Below are 13,333 nucleotides of genomic sequence, written 5' to 3' on the forward strand. Positions count from 1 at the left end.
TTCAGTAATATAATAATAAGCACCACCACTTTAAAGATTTAATATTGAACAACAAATTTCAAATGATTAAGTACATATTGTATATATTTTTTTTTTGACAATCAAACCCCATATATTAAGTTATCGGAGATGACTCTCTTCGAAAAAGAGCCAATTAGGTACCGACGAGCTTACATGGGAGGAACATAAACCTCGTGCTCTTGCACATTTTGCAAGTTTATCGGCACGGATATTATCCTCTCGAGGGATATACCTAATACTAAAATTAGCAAATCTATCTCTGAAATGAGTAAAATCCTTCAATTCTGATGAAAAGGTCGGCCAGTCCTCGATATTTGACGTCATCCTTAGGAGATCTGAACAATCCGTAGCAAAAAGAGCTTTATCCAAGTCTAGCGATAAGAAGCACTCCATAGCCCAAATAAGGGTATCTAACTCTGCATGTAAAGGGGATAAGCTTTTGCGCGATCCTCTTAGCCCAATGTGCAGGATTCTATCACCGATAGACGCAATCCAACCATGCCCACTCCTATCCACCTCTGTATGCCAAGATCCGTCTATAAAGCATACAAGAGATTCTTGTGGAATTGGGGTCGAAGGGAAGCCCGCTTCTACTACCAATGGTGCTAAATCTCTATTATTTGCTCTTCTCCAAACTTCTTCTTCTTGGATAGCTTTCTCCAATGTATCTTGCGGAGACTCAGAGATATTTTCAAACACTTTCTTGTATCTAGCCTTCCAAATGTACCACATTACCCAAGAAAATGTCTGCAGATTTTGATCAAGTGCACCATAGTCTCTACCGCTCCCATATAGAAAATCGAGGTTGCTATATAGGGAAGATGAGGGAAATACCATAGGATGGGTAGGGATTGTCGATAAAGCCCACACTTGACGTGTTGGAGGGCATTCAAATAGCAGATGATTTATAGTTTCCTCCTCCGCTCCACACCTTGGGCAACCCTTATCTCTACCAATATGGCGATAATGCAAGCGTTGGCATGTTGCCACACACCCGGTCACACAATGCCACACGAAATGCTTCAGCTTTCGTGATGTTTTTAACTTCCATGCTTGCGCCTTGAGTGTCGTAACACTAGGTCCCTGGGAGGGAGGTCGTAACCAGGACGAGAGATAGCTCTCGCGACTTCATATCCGGACTTAACGGTATAGTTCCCAGACTTTGTCAGGGTCCAAGAATACTCGTCCCTTGAGGCAATTAAGCTCGGTTTAATCCCTAAAATAAGGGTAATTTCTTTCGGGGGGAAAAGTTCCCGAAGACGCTCCATTTTCCACTTTTTTGTGTTGAAATCAATTAAGGTGTTAACACATAACCAAGGATTTCTCACATTAGTTAATCCTTGAGGCGGTCGCGCTGGCGTATCCAGAATCAATGGTTCAGTCCAGATGCACGTGTTGAACCCCGAACTTATGGTCTTACGGATTTCATACGAGATAACATGTTTTGCCGCCAACATGCTCCTCTAGCCATATGAAGGTCGATTTGATACTTGTATCTCTAATGGACTACAATATCGAAAGTATCTCCCTTTAAGAACTCGACTAAGGAGATAATCTGGATATCTGAGCAATCTCCATAGCTAGCTTTGCCAACAAGGCAAGATTAAATTCTTCTAGTGTTCGGAAGCCTAGCCCGCCTTCTGATAGTTGAGTGCACATTTGCTCCCATGAAATCGAGTGCAATTCTTTGCTATCTGCTTTATTGCTCCACCAGAAATCGGCAATAGCGCTACTTAATTTTGAGCATATAGCTTTTCGTAAGAGAAAACACGACATTACATATGTCGGAATCGCTTGTGCCACTGCTTTTATCAGGACTTCCTTGCCTCCTTTGGATAAAGATTTTGAGGTCCATAAGTTTACCCTCTTATGGAGTTTATCCCTCACAAATGCGAAGACTTGTGTCTTTGACCAATGAATCTTCTCGGGGAGACCCAAGTATGTACCCATTCCTCCTTCTTGTGATATCCCAACAATAGATTTGATCTCTTATCGTATATTGGTCGGGACCTCGGTTCCAAACATGATTGAGGATTTAGAAAAGTTAATTTCTTGTCCCGATGCCTCGCCATAAAAACGGATTATATCGATAATTTCCTTGCATTGATGAGGATCAGCTCTACAGAAGAATAAACTGTCATCTGCAAAAAGTAAGTGGGAAACCCGTGGGCTTGCGTTTGAAATACGTAATCCCTAGATTGTTCCCTCTTTTTCGGCATTCTTAATCTGAGCGATTAGCGCCTCTATAAAAAGGATGAATAGATATGGGGAAATTGGATCTCCTTGGCGAATCCCCCGTGTTGGCCTAATCCGTACCTTGGGATCCCCATTGATCAAAATACGGTAGGAGACGGAAGTAATGCATTGTATTATCCAACCCCCCCCCCCCCNCCATTTTTGATCAAACCCCATTTTTTCAATCAAAACTATTAGGAAATTCCATTCCACTATATCATAAGCTTTACTCATGTCCGTTTTAATTGCCATAAATTTCTTTTAGTTGGCATGGTTGGAACGGAGGGCATGAAAATTTTCTTGAGCTATGAGGATATTATCTGTGATTAATCGTCCTGCTACAAAGGCAGATTGGGTCTCGGATATAATTTCCGGCAAGAACCTCTTGAGTCGTAAACTCAAAATTTTTGAGATCACCTTATAGCTCACGGTACAGAGGCTAATAGGGCAAAATTTTGACATTTCACGAGGTCGTTCTCCTTTCGGAATTAAACAAATATTTGTTTCATTTAGCTTGCCATCAAAAATTCCGGAACTAAAGAAGTTCTTCACCATCTTAGTGAGATCGCCTTTTCTGGTTTTCCAAAATTTTTGGAAGAACAAGGCAGTCATCCCATCCGGTCCTGGAGCCTTTCCCGGATTCAGGGAGAACAAAGCTCGTTTGACCTCCTCTTCTGAGATTTCTTTCGTGAGATGCTCGTTCATGACAGGTGTGACCAGTGTAGGTACATCCTTAATTGCCAATGTAGGGTCGCTCGCATTCGAGGATGAAAAAAGATTGTCAAAATACTCAACCGCTACTTTTTCAATTCCTTCTTCTATATCAACCCAGACTCCAAGTTGATTAAGAATGCCAGTGATCTTGTTCCTTGCCCTCCTTTGTTTTGTGGAAGCATGGAAGAATTTTGTATTTTTATCTCCTTCTGCAAGCCAAAGTTCTCTGCTTTTTTGGTGCCAATATGCTTCCTCTTCCCTATAAGCTTCGGAGAGCCGCCATTTTAGGTTGAGGAGAGTTTCCGACGATGCTTGATCATCTCCATCGGTCTCATCATTCTTTTCTTGAAGTTCCTTAATCAGCTTTTCTGAGTTTGTTTGATTATTTTTCTTCCAAATGGAGATTGCTCTTTTACAATTTTGGATTTTTTTCAAGATGGATCGTTCGACAGAATTGTCGTCCCCTCCCCATCCATCTACCACCCCCTCTTTGAGGCCTGGCTTATCTATCCAACGCTTGTCAAACATAAACCTTCTCAAAAACTTTTTTGGACGTGTAAGAATAGATGCAAGGAGGGAACGATGGTCCGACCCCCACATCTTCATATACTCCACATTAGTGTGGGAAAATAAATTGTGCCACTCTTCATTTCCCATGGCTCTATCTAAGCGACACCGAATCTTACCATTTAACCGCTAACCGATCCATGAGAATTGGTTTCCTTGGTAAGGAAAATCAATAAGACCACATGAATCAATCATAGCACAGAAAGGTAGAAAGGAGGCTTCTGATCTTTTTTTTCCCCCTCTTTTTTCGTGATTCTTTGTTATTTCATTAAAATCCCCAATAATAAACCAAGGCTCGGATCTCGAAACTCCAATACACATTAGTCTTTCCCACACATAATCGCGATTAGCAGGGACAGGGTCACCATAAATAAATGACATATAGACCCGATTTCCATTAATAATAGTTTAGATGTCGATTAACCGGTCATCTAATAACAAAAACTTTACTGGAAAATCATTCGAATACAGTAAAGCTAAACCGCCGCTAATGCCTTCAGGCTCGACGGTTTGAAGGTTATCAAAACCTAAATCTGTTTGCACGTCTTGCAGATAAAACTTGTCGTTTTTTGTTTCCGACAGAAATAAAAAACCTGGTGAGTATACCCGACACATCTCACATAGTCGACGACAAGTCAATTTGGCTTCCGTCCCTTGGCAATTCCATGCTATTATCCTCATTTATTAGTTCCGGAGGGAGAATAATACCCCACCGTACTAACTTTAAAACGATTGATTGTGAGCTCTAGCAATGGCACCTTGAGACCGGGACTTAATAAGTAACGTTGCAAGAATAAGCATTCCTTAAAAGGAAGATTTTATAAATGATCTCTCATTTAGTGAGGAAGTTATTACGAATTGGCAGATGCTATTGAGCTTTGGATACGTCCTCTTTACTAAACCGTCATTATCCCACTCCAAATAATTTGCAGTAGAGGCCCACCAAAAGGAATCAGTTTGAAATTTTCGGAGACAATCTGGCACGGAACCATGTCGTCGAAGCTTTTGTTCTCTAACGAATGTAGAGAAATCCAGCGATGGGAGCATCAGTATGTTAATCGGTTTTCTCCATGAGGGTGTGTCTAAGGTTGAAGCCCTTGGATTCACCAACTGACACCAGATGTTTGACCGATGAGAAGGGTGAGATCGAATCAGCCGAGTTAACACGAGTTTTATCGCCGACCCCAGATCCGACTTTGTTAAGAGGGTTGACATTCGATATGGTTGTTCCACGGGTGAAGAGCTCACCAGATCTAGAATTAGCTTCAAAAGAGGCATGGGCCAGCGGTTGGAACGAGGTCTATGACATCCCTTCAAACCAAGTGAGACATAAATTGATAAGGATCTGGCCGGTGACAAAGCGGGGTGAAGGGTAGGCCACAACTCATTCTTCATGTAATGAGGTCTCCGTTCCAATGAAAGGGACCAGAGGTAGATAGGCGGAAATAGTTCCCAATTGAGAGTTTTCAGAAGCTCCTTCACAACTGTGAGAAAGTTTTTCGATCTGAGACCAAAGAGGACAAGAGTGTCAGCACCCAGTTGGAGAGGGAATGGTCTCACGAGGAATGTCGAGCTTGCCTTGGATAACCGGCAGAAGGATAGAGCAGAGTAAGGAAAGATCTCACCAGAAATCATGGTGGAAACAAAGTGGAAATAAGAGGAGCTTAAGAGATTCGAGCAGTCATTATCACTAAACATGTCTTGTTCTTTCCATGAACAGAGAGGTGAGGTTGTCCTTGAGCCTACGATCGATAAGTAAAGAAAATGACTTAGCATTTAGCTAGAGAAAACATCTATAAATCTTAGCATAATGCTAGAGTGATTCTTCTGCTTCATAAGGGTTGAAAGAGAGAGAAGCGGCTCTGAACAAAACTGTAGTTGGAGAAGGAGAAGGGAAATAAAAAGTAGTCTTTTAGATCTAGACCGAATTAGCATAGATCCGGAGAAAAACATATAACAGAAGAGGAGAGGAGGACGAGAGGAGCTCAGATCTGTTGTCCGAGATCTAAAACATCACTCCGTCTCCGTCCGTACAGAGCACCGCAGGAGAGAGAAAAACAATTGTTGTCGTCGTTTGAACTTACACAATTTCATAGGCACAAATTACAATATCTGTTCTATCTTTACTCAAGTTAAGAATCACATAATAGACTTGGTAGGTACTAGGTAGTGTAAACTTTGGTAGGAATCAGCTTAGTGGGGGATTCGAGGCCAATAATAAGTATGTTGAGACTAGAGAGGCTCATATCACCCAAGTCGTGAGGGCAGATTTTAGAGTGAGAAACTTAAAGTGAAAAATATTAAAAAAACAAGAAACTAGAGAGAGAGAGAGAGTCTTTTGCTTCTGAGAGAAGAGAGAAGAGAGAGAGAGAGCTTCGTCGTCCTTGATTAAGTACATATTGTATGTGAACCCCAATATCGAAATCATGAAAGGGCTCGAAGAGAAGAATAGTTTGCAAAGGAGAGTTTGGAGTATGTCTGTTTCTTCATTGGAAACCTCAATCTTTCTTCTTGATAATCTACAAAACAAAACAACCAAATAAAATAATTACAAAGAAGAAAGTATATCCTTTGTTTTAACTATTAAGATAATAAGATTCATTTAACTGATGAGGAGTCAAAATATTCAAATAGTGTATGCAATAGAGTCTGATGGGCTCAGAACAAAAACAACGGTACAAAATAGAAGGGTGAGATGTAAAAAGGAGAGTCTCATACTTCGAGATTCTCTCTTTTCGTTTTGTTTGTATAGACAAAACATTATAGATCAAGTAGTAGAGTATGGCTGCAGTCTCCTTTTAGTCTTTAACCCAATGTTAACTTTCATCATTATATATCACGGGCTATAGGGTTTAAAATATATGAAAAAATTATAGAATAAATACAAAAGAAAAAAGAAACTATTACTCTAATTAAACATCTATTTTTTTTCATGGTTATGACTTATGACTGATCACTAGATAAACTGATTGTTTTATTGGAATAATCTTCAAAATTTATGGGATATATAACTTTACAAATTCTTCTAAAGTGTGCATACAATTTTCTAATTCTAATATTCCCTCTCAGTAAATTTACATATACTATACTTTCAGTTTTTTTTTTATGAGTTATATGATAAGAAGCGATAATATTTCAGTCGTCATGCACATTTTACACGAAATTAAACTTATACATATTTAGTGAACATTTTAGATTCATCGACCTAAACATATATCATTCTCTGATTCGTTTTGCCTAATTCAATTTTTGTATAATTATTCATATGGTTAAATTAACAAAATGAAAATTTTATTAAATCACAATTATTTTTCCATAGAGGTGATGTTTATGCACTTTCATATCATTCACTATTTTATCCATTTTTTTTTTTGGTTTGTTTTCCATCTAGATTTTTTTTTCTATGGCAGTCAATTTTCAGTAAATAATCAGAGTTTTATATATCTTAATGTGTTGAATTTGAGGAACTTTTTTTTTTGTTTCTTGTTTAAATTCAGAAGTTCCTTAACCTACACATATCTAGGACAGTGAATCTCTTAAAAAGCATAAGTGTAAAAGCAAAGGACTGTTTTGCATGATCTCTGTAAACTAAGATAAATTTAACGAATTTTTTGAATGGTAAATGGATAAGAAAAAAAAAATTAAAGAATACGAGTTTATTCATGATTTACTCTGTAAGTCATATTATAATATGAAGGAGAGAAACTAGTCAAGTGCTTGTTGCCCGAGGAGAAGCAGAGCCTCTCATGTGATATACACATGACCTAAGAAATTAAAGGAAAAGTGGGATATACACATGACATACTTTTAGTTTTTATTGCATAATTTATGGTTTTCACATGAATCTATAAGTCAGATTTTAATCAATAGCTAAAAAGTTACACTTTGCAAGATCCAGAAAGATTAAAGATCTCTTAATCCATTTTAAGTTACCTATGAACAGTTTAGAATCCATATTATTGTGTATAAGCCCTTCTGTGTGTGTGTGTCTTTTTGGATATAAAAAGGACAATTTATATATATATATATATATATATATGTGTGTGGTAAAAGGACTTTGTTTTATTAATGTGAGGGAATAGAAGAAAGCAAGAAAAGAAACAGTTGGTTGTGAGTAGAAGGAAACAGAAGAGAAAGTTTCCAGTAATAACAATAAGTTGAGAATAGTTGAAACCTCAAGAAGAAGAAAAAGTGTTGACCAATAAAAATACAGAGTAGTAAATTGAATTGAATTTGGTGTATACTAAAGTTGTAAAAATAGGAAAAAGTAGTAAAAGAAAAAGAACGAGAAATGATTGTTTAAGAAAGTAAGAGAAGGAAGTGGTGGGTGAGGGAAGGGATCGTAGTTTTGTCAGAAAAGAAACAAGTATGAAGGAGAGGAGAGAGTCACGGGTTTGTCTTGAAAGCCACTTTTGTTTATTTTATTTTTTCAGACACTCAGACACATATTCCCCTCCATCTTCTCATTAATCGAGGTTGCTAACTTCCAAATTCTAATTTACATTTTTCACATAAACACTTTTCTCTTTTTCTTTTTTAATATTTACTGCCTCTTCATGTTGATCAAAAACTTACTTTTTAGAACTTTTCATGCATTTGATTAATTGTGGAAGAAAAGTTTAAATTTTCACATTAGCATTGTTCACATTAGTCCGATGAATTCAGGATATGGTTGTTGTTTTTGTATGCGATTATTTTGTGTTGATTCGTTTATAGTTTATTGTAAAAAAAGAAGCTAACATTTTTATCATTTTGATCGAATAGTGTGAAATAAATTAAGTGGTAAACTGTGAAAATCCTTATATATACCTCTAGGAGGACACTAGATTTAGATACAAGAAATTATTATTATATCTTTAAATTGAGCTTAGGCTAACGTAACACAAAAAAAAAAAATCACCGCAAATCTAAAATTTTCTAGAATTTTTGGAAGTGTTAGCTACTAAATAGTTTATGAAAAATTGTTATGTAATTACTAATCAGTAAAAGAAATTTCGAAAGAGGCTAATCAATTAATTGTTGCAATTTTATTCTCTCATATGTTTACAACTTTATCTTCTCTCGGAATATAGGATTTCATATTTCGTTGTCTCCTTTACATGGTTTTGACATGATATAAGAATCTTTAAAACTAATAAACTTAACTACTTTGGAACCTTTATTTTTTCTTTCGATAGTTCTTCTACAAGAAGAAAAGTTTTCCGATACTATATGCAGCTTAACCAACCGCAAAGGATAACCCGAAAACTTTGTTAATTGAAAAGTGATCACCACGATGATATCAGGTTAGGAGGTTGCATACGATATTGCAAGCAACATAAAGAAAAATATCGGATTTGAAGATAATGTTATCGTTAATTCGAACTATAGTGCATCAAAACTTAAAAACACTAGTGGACGACAAATCAATGCACCACCAGTCTCTATCAATGGAATGGTTTTACAAATAAGAAAGCATGAATGTTACATGCTATTATGGTCTCTATTGACACACGGTTGTGGGAAGATCTCAAAAAAATAATGTTTGGTAAGAAAATGTTAAATAGAAGAAATAAATAAAATTAATTACTAAAACATAAAAGATGTGAATGGTTGCAGCGGTTAGGGCGGACAAATCCATCTGCGGATCAAACCGCTTTTTATTTACCATTCATCATGTTTAGTCCGCAGTGGTGTGGTCTACAGAAAACAGAAACAAAACTGCAGTGGACCAATTGTGTACCGCTTTTCCTTACAAATAGACTTGGACTGCAGTGGTCTATTGCCCACATTTAAAATATAGCGGTCTGGTCCGCAGACAGATTTGTCCGCTCCAACCGCAATTACCATTGAGACCCAAAAAGTAAAGAAACAGTGTTACATTCTATATCCGTGTTTGGCGTTAAGAAAAAGTGAATTCACGTATGGAAGAATCTCCCACTCACGTATACATAAGTAAATAAGTCTACTCAATTGCATATCCATGATACATTTCTTTTCTGAATCAAAACTTAATCATTTGATGATCATTTTAGGCACATACATTTTTTACCAAATTTTTCACCTCCATTTTTTTTTAACCAAACATTATTTTTGTGTGTGGGCATGCAAAAGCAAAAGTAGAACACACTACTCTTCCAATTTTCATATATACCATACCAGGAGAAAAATAAAAAGTCTCTAATTAATAGTAGTTACACATGAGGACAGATACACACACGTACGATCTATAAACCTCAAAGAAAAAAAAAATTATAATAACAAAAAAAACAAATTAGTACTCAGTCACTACTCAGTACTAGACTACCATTTTTTATCCCAACCCCACTCGATACAAAACAAACACAAACCTTCTTCTCTCTTTTTCTCTTTCTCTCTCTCTCTCTCTCTCTCTCTCTCTCTCTAATGGCGATGATGGTTGAGAATAGCTACGGTGATTACGGTGGTGGTGGAGGAGAAAGGATACAGCTTATGGTCGAAGGTCAAGGCAAAGCTGTTCCTGCGCCGTTCTTGACAAAGACTTATCAGCTTGTTGATGATCCTGCGACGGATCATGTCGTCTCTTGGGGTGATGATGACACTACTTTTGTCGTTTGGCGTCCACCGGAGTTTGCTCGTGACCTTCTTCCTAATTACTTTAAACATAACAACTTCTCTAGCTTCGTTCGTCAGCTCAACACTTATGTATGTATACACAAACCTCTCTCTTCTTTTCTCTAAAAAGTTTCGATTTTTATCATATGGGTTTTGACATACGCAATGTATTGTGGTTACCCCATCTCTTAAAGATACGATTTTTATATCCACAAATGGAAGAAATAATGGTTTTGTGACTAACCATCTCTTAAAAATCGAATTTTTATACCAAAAACAGAAGAAAAATGTGATTTTTATAGATTTGGGTTTTTTTTTTTGAGATTTTAGAAATGTTCTTGATTTTGTTAGGGATTCAGAAAGATAGTACCAGATCGATGGGAGTTCGCGAACGAGTTTTTCAAGAGAGGAGAAAAGCATTTACTTTGCGAAATCCACCGCCGCAAAACATCTCAAATGATACCACAACAACACTCTCCGTTCATGTCACACCACCACCACGGTCCGCCGCAGATTCCGTTCTCCGGCGGAAGTTTCTTCCCTTTACCACCACCACCACGTGTCACCACTCCAGAAGACGACCATTACTGGTGCGACTCACCACCGTCAAGACCACGAGTTATCATACCACAACAACCCAATAATACCATTCATGACACGGCGGCGCAAGTTACGGCGTTGAGTGAAGACAACGAGAGATTACGACGGAGCAACACAGTGTTGATGTCTGAACTTGCTCACATGAAGAAACTTTACAACGACATTATCTACTTTGTTCAAAACCATGTCAAGCCTGTCGCTCCAAGTAACTCTTACCTTTCTTCGTTTCTCCAGAAACAACAACAACAACAACAACAACCTCCAACGCTTGATTATTACTATACCACCGCAACTGTCAATGCCACTACTACTAATCTCCAACATGGTTTGAACTCATCTCCTCCAACTTCGCAAAGCTCTATTACAGTTCTTGAAGATGACACTAATCATCATCATGATCAGAGTAATAATATGAGAAAGACTAAGCTTTTTGGAGTTTCGTTGCCTTCGTCTAAGAAGAGATCACATCATTTCTCAGATCAAAGTAGCAAAACTCGACTTGTGTTGGATAAGTCTGATCTTGCTTTGAATCTCATGACTGCTGCTTCTACACGTTAATTTGGTTTTGTGGTTTTTTTTTTTTTGAAGTATCAGTCAGCATTATTAGCACTAATGTTGTTATATGATGATGATGAACATGAATATTAAGACTTTTTTCTCTTTTGTTTCTTTGATTAATAATCTTCTTTAATTAGTGTTTTGTTTTGTTTTCTGGGCTTGTTGTCCCGAGAAGATGAGAATGTCAGTGATGTCTAATGTAGATAGGCTTTTTAGGTTACTTTTATGCATTTTCGAAATTTTCATGTGTATTGGAACCGATCCAATTATTATTAATTCTCTTTATTTAATGCATTCACGTCTCTCTCTCTCTCTCTCTCATTTTTTTTCATATGTTTTGTTCTTTTTTTTTTTTTTGATCGATCAACGTCATCTTTTCCCCAGTTTCTGGTTCCCAGAAATTTTAGTTTTGTATCACTTGTTATTTAGTTTGTTTTTTCATTTTCTTTAAAAAATGAAATTATTTAAAGGACCTTTAAATTTTGTGCTGATTAGACAAAAGTAATTTTAGTGTTTGCCAGTACCACGAGGACAAATATGTTTTCTTTGTTCATTTTGTTTTTTTTTGGGCCTTACTGAACCTAAAGCCCACTAGATGTCTTTAAAAGTATTAAACATCATTACAACTAAAACTATTTGACGATGCAACATGATTATGTTTTTTACTGGTTTGGCTAACTTATCACCTAGCTTTGAAGATTAGTATTAGTGAACTTCCAACTTTCTCGGTATGTTCGGGTATGAATAGGTGGTCTAATTATTGGGTTGGGCCGATTGTAGATTGGGTTAAACATGTGCAAATTGGGCTCTCATACCATATTAAACTGTAAGCTTTCAATTTAAAACCAATTGACAATGAATGAAAAAGCTCATTTTATTATATAAAACTTAGTTCTCAAATTTAGTAACTCACCAGATCGTGACACATATTAGTTTTAACGAACATATATCAAAGTTAAAAAACTCACCAGATCATGACAGGTGTCAGTTTTAACGATTAAATATCCAAGTTAGTAACTCATCAGATCGTGACATGTGTCAATTTTAACGATCAGAAATCACATATCAAAGTTAGTAACTCAGCAGATCGTGACACATGTCAATTTTAACGATCAGAAATCACAGTTTTCAAGTTTGGTAAAACGATACATAAGATAATTGTAATCTTATTATATTAAAAAAAATCTTTGTTAATCCTAAAAGGAAAAGGATTGTAAATACACCCTCTATATAAGCAAAAAGATGATGACATATTTTTCACCAAACAAAATAATTTCGACTATCTTTGTTTTTCTTGGTAAAATTTTCTTCTTTGTTTTTTTATAAACCTTTTGTTTGACAAATCATTGTTCTTGAACAAGTCTTGGAGGCAATTTTTTTATTGTCTAATCGAAGCAACTATATTAAAAGATTCCTAGATATTACAACGTGTTTTCGTCATCGTTTCTTTGAATTTTGTTTCGTTTCTCAATTTCATAATGCATACTACGCAATCTTTGACTTTGAAGTGTTAACAAAGTTTCTTATGCATAATAACTAAGGTTTTTAGGATTTACAAATTTCTCACGATGTTATTATTATTTCTATTAATTTGCAGGACATGTAGCATAAAAAAATGAATACACAAATGCAAGATAACAACAAAGATTATATAACACTAGATCATCTAAACAGAAAGCGTTCTAATCGTTGAACGATAGTACGTCTTACAAGAAAGTGGGAAGCAAGAAATTTTTTAAAAAACAATGAGCTTATTGAAATAATTTTTTCTCATAAAATAGAAAAGGAATTAAGGAAAATATACATAAATTTGTTAAATCTAAAAACTGTAAATACTCACTTCTATATAAACATAAATCGTCTCATATTATTCATCTAACAAAATAATTTAATCAAAAATATTGGTTTCAACTTTGTTCTATTGGTCAAACTTTTTTAATAGAAAGACAAATTTTACTTATTTTTTAAACCAAAATATACTCATACTTTCTACTTTTTCAGTTTAGAATAGGTAAGATTAATATGGTGACCCAAAAAAATGGAAGATTAATACTTTATTTTAAAA

At 36.0% G+C, this 13,333-nt stretch overlaps 3 protein-coding genes across 4 annotated transcripts; 1 reads left to right on the forward strand and 2 right to left on the reverse strand.

Moving 5' to 3' along the window:
• On the reverse strand, positions 1,564-1,971 carry LOC109128717 (uncharacterized mitochondrial protein AtMg00310-like). Its single transcript, XM_019235574.1, has one exon. It carries the CDS (start codon positions 1,969-1,971, stop codon positions 1,564-1,566), a length of 408 nt encoding a protein of 135 aa, XP_019091119.1.
• On the reverse strand, positions 4,088-6,342 carry LOC109128830. 2 transcript variants are annotated; one of them, XM_019235933.1, is made up of 2 exons: positions 6,256-6,342; positions 4,088-6,056 (listed from the first exon to the last, which is right to left on the reverse strand). In XM_019235933.1, exon 2 carries the CDS (start codon positions 5,311-5,313, stop codon positions 4,342-4,344), a length of 972 nt encoding a protein of 323 aa, XP_019091478.1. In that variant the 5' UTR covers positions 5,314-6,056; positions 6,256-6,342; the 3' UTR covers positions 4,088-4,341. The 2 variants fall into 2 exon arrangements, with proteins under 2 accessions (XP_019091478.1, XP_019091477.1); XM_019235932.1 differs by having other exon boundaries at positions 6,145-6,342.
• LOC104742226 (heat stress transcription factor B-4-like) lies at positions 9,828-11,558 on the forward strand. The gene is made up of 2 exons (XM_010463203.2): positions 9,828-10,200; positions 10,462-11,558. The coding sequence occupies exons 1-2, from the start codon at positions 9,922-9,924 to the stop codon at positions 11,266-11,268; spliced, it is 1,086 nt and encodes a 361-aa protein (XP_010461505.1). The 5' UTR covers positions 9,828-9,921; the 3' UTR covers positions 11,269-11,558.

This window comes from Camelina sativa, chromosome 14, assembly GCF_000633955.1.
Source record: "Camelina sativa cultivar DH55 chromosome 14, Cs, whole genome shotgun sequence".
Classification (NCBI taxonomy): Eukaryota; Viridiplantae; Streptophyta; class Magnoliopsida; order Brassicales; family Brassicaceae; genus Camelina; species Camelina sativa.

Coding starts and splice junctions, on each gene's coding strand:
- LOC109128717 (XM_019235574.1), bottom strand. CDS start 1,971: ATGGGTACATACTTGGGTCTCCCCGAGAAGATTCATTGGTCAAAGACA.
- LOC109128830 (XM_019235933.1), bottom strand. CDS start 5,313: ATGCTAAGTCATTTTCTTTACTTATCGATCGTAGGCTCAAGGACAACC.
- LOC104742226 (XM_010463203.2), top strand. CDS start 9,922: ATGGCGATGATGGTTGAGAATAGCTACGGTGATTACGGTGGTGGTGGA. Junction 10,201..10,461: donor TTCGTCAGCTCAACACTTAT/GTATGTATACAC, acceptor TGATTTTGTTAG/GGATTCAGAAAGATAGTACC.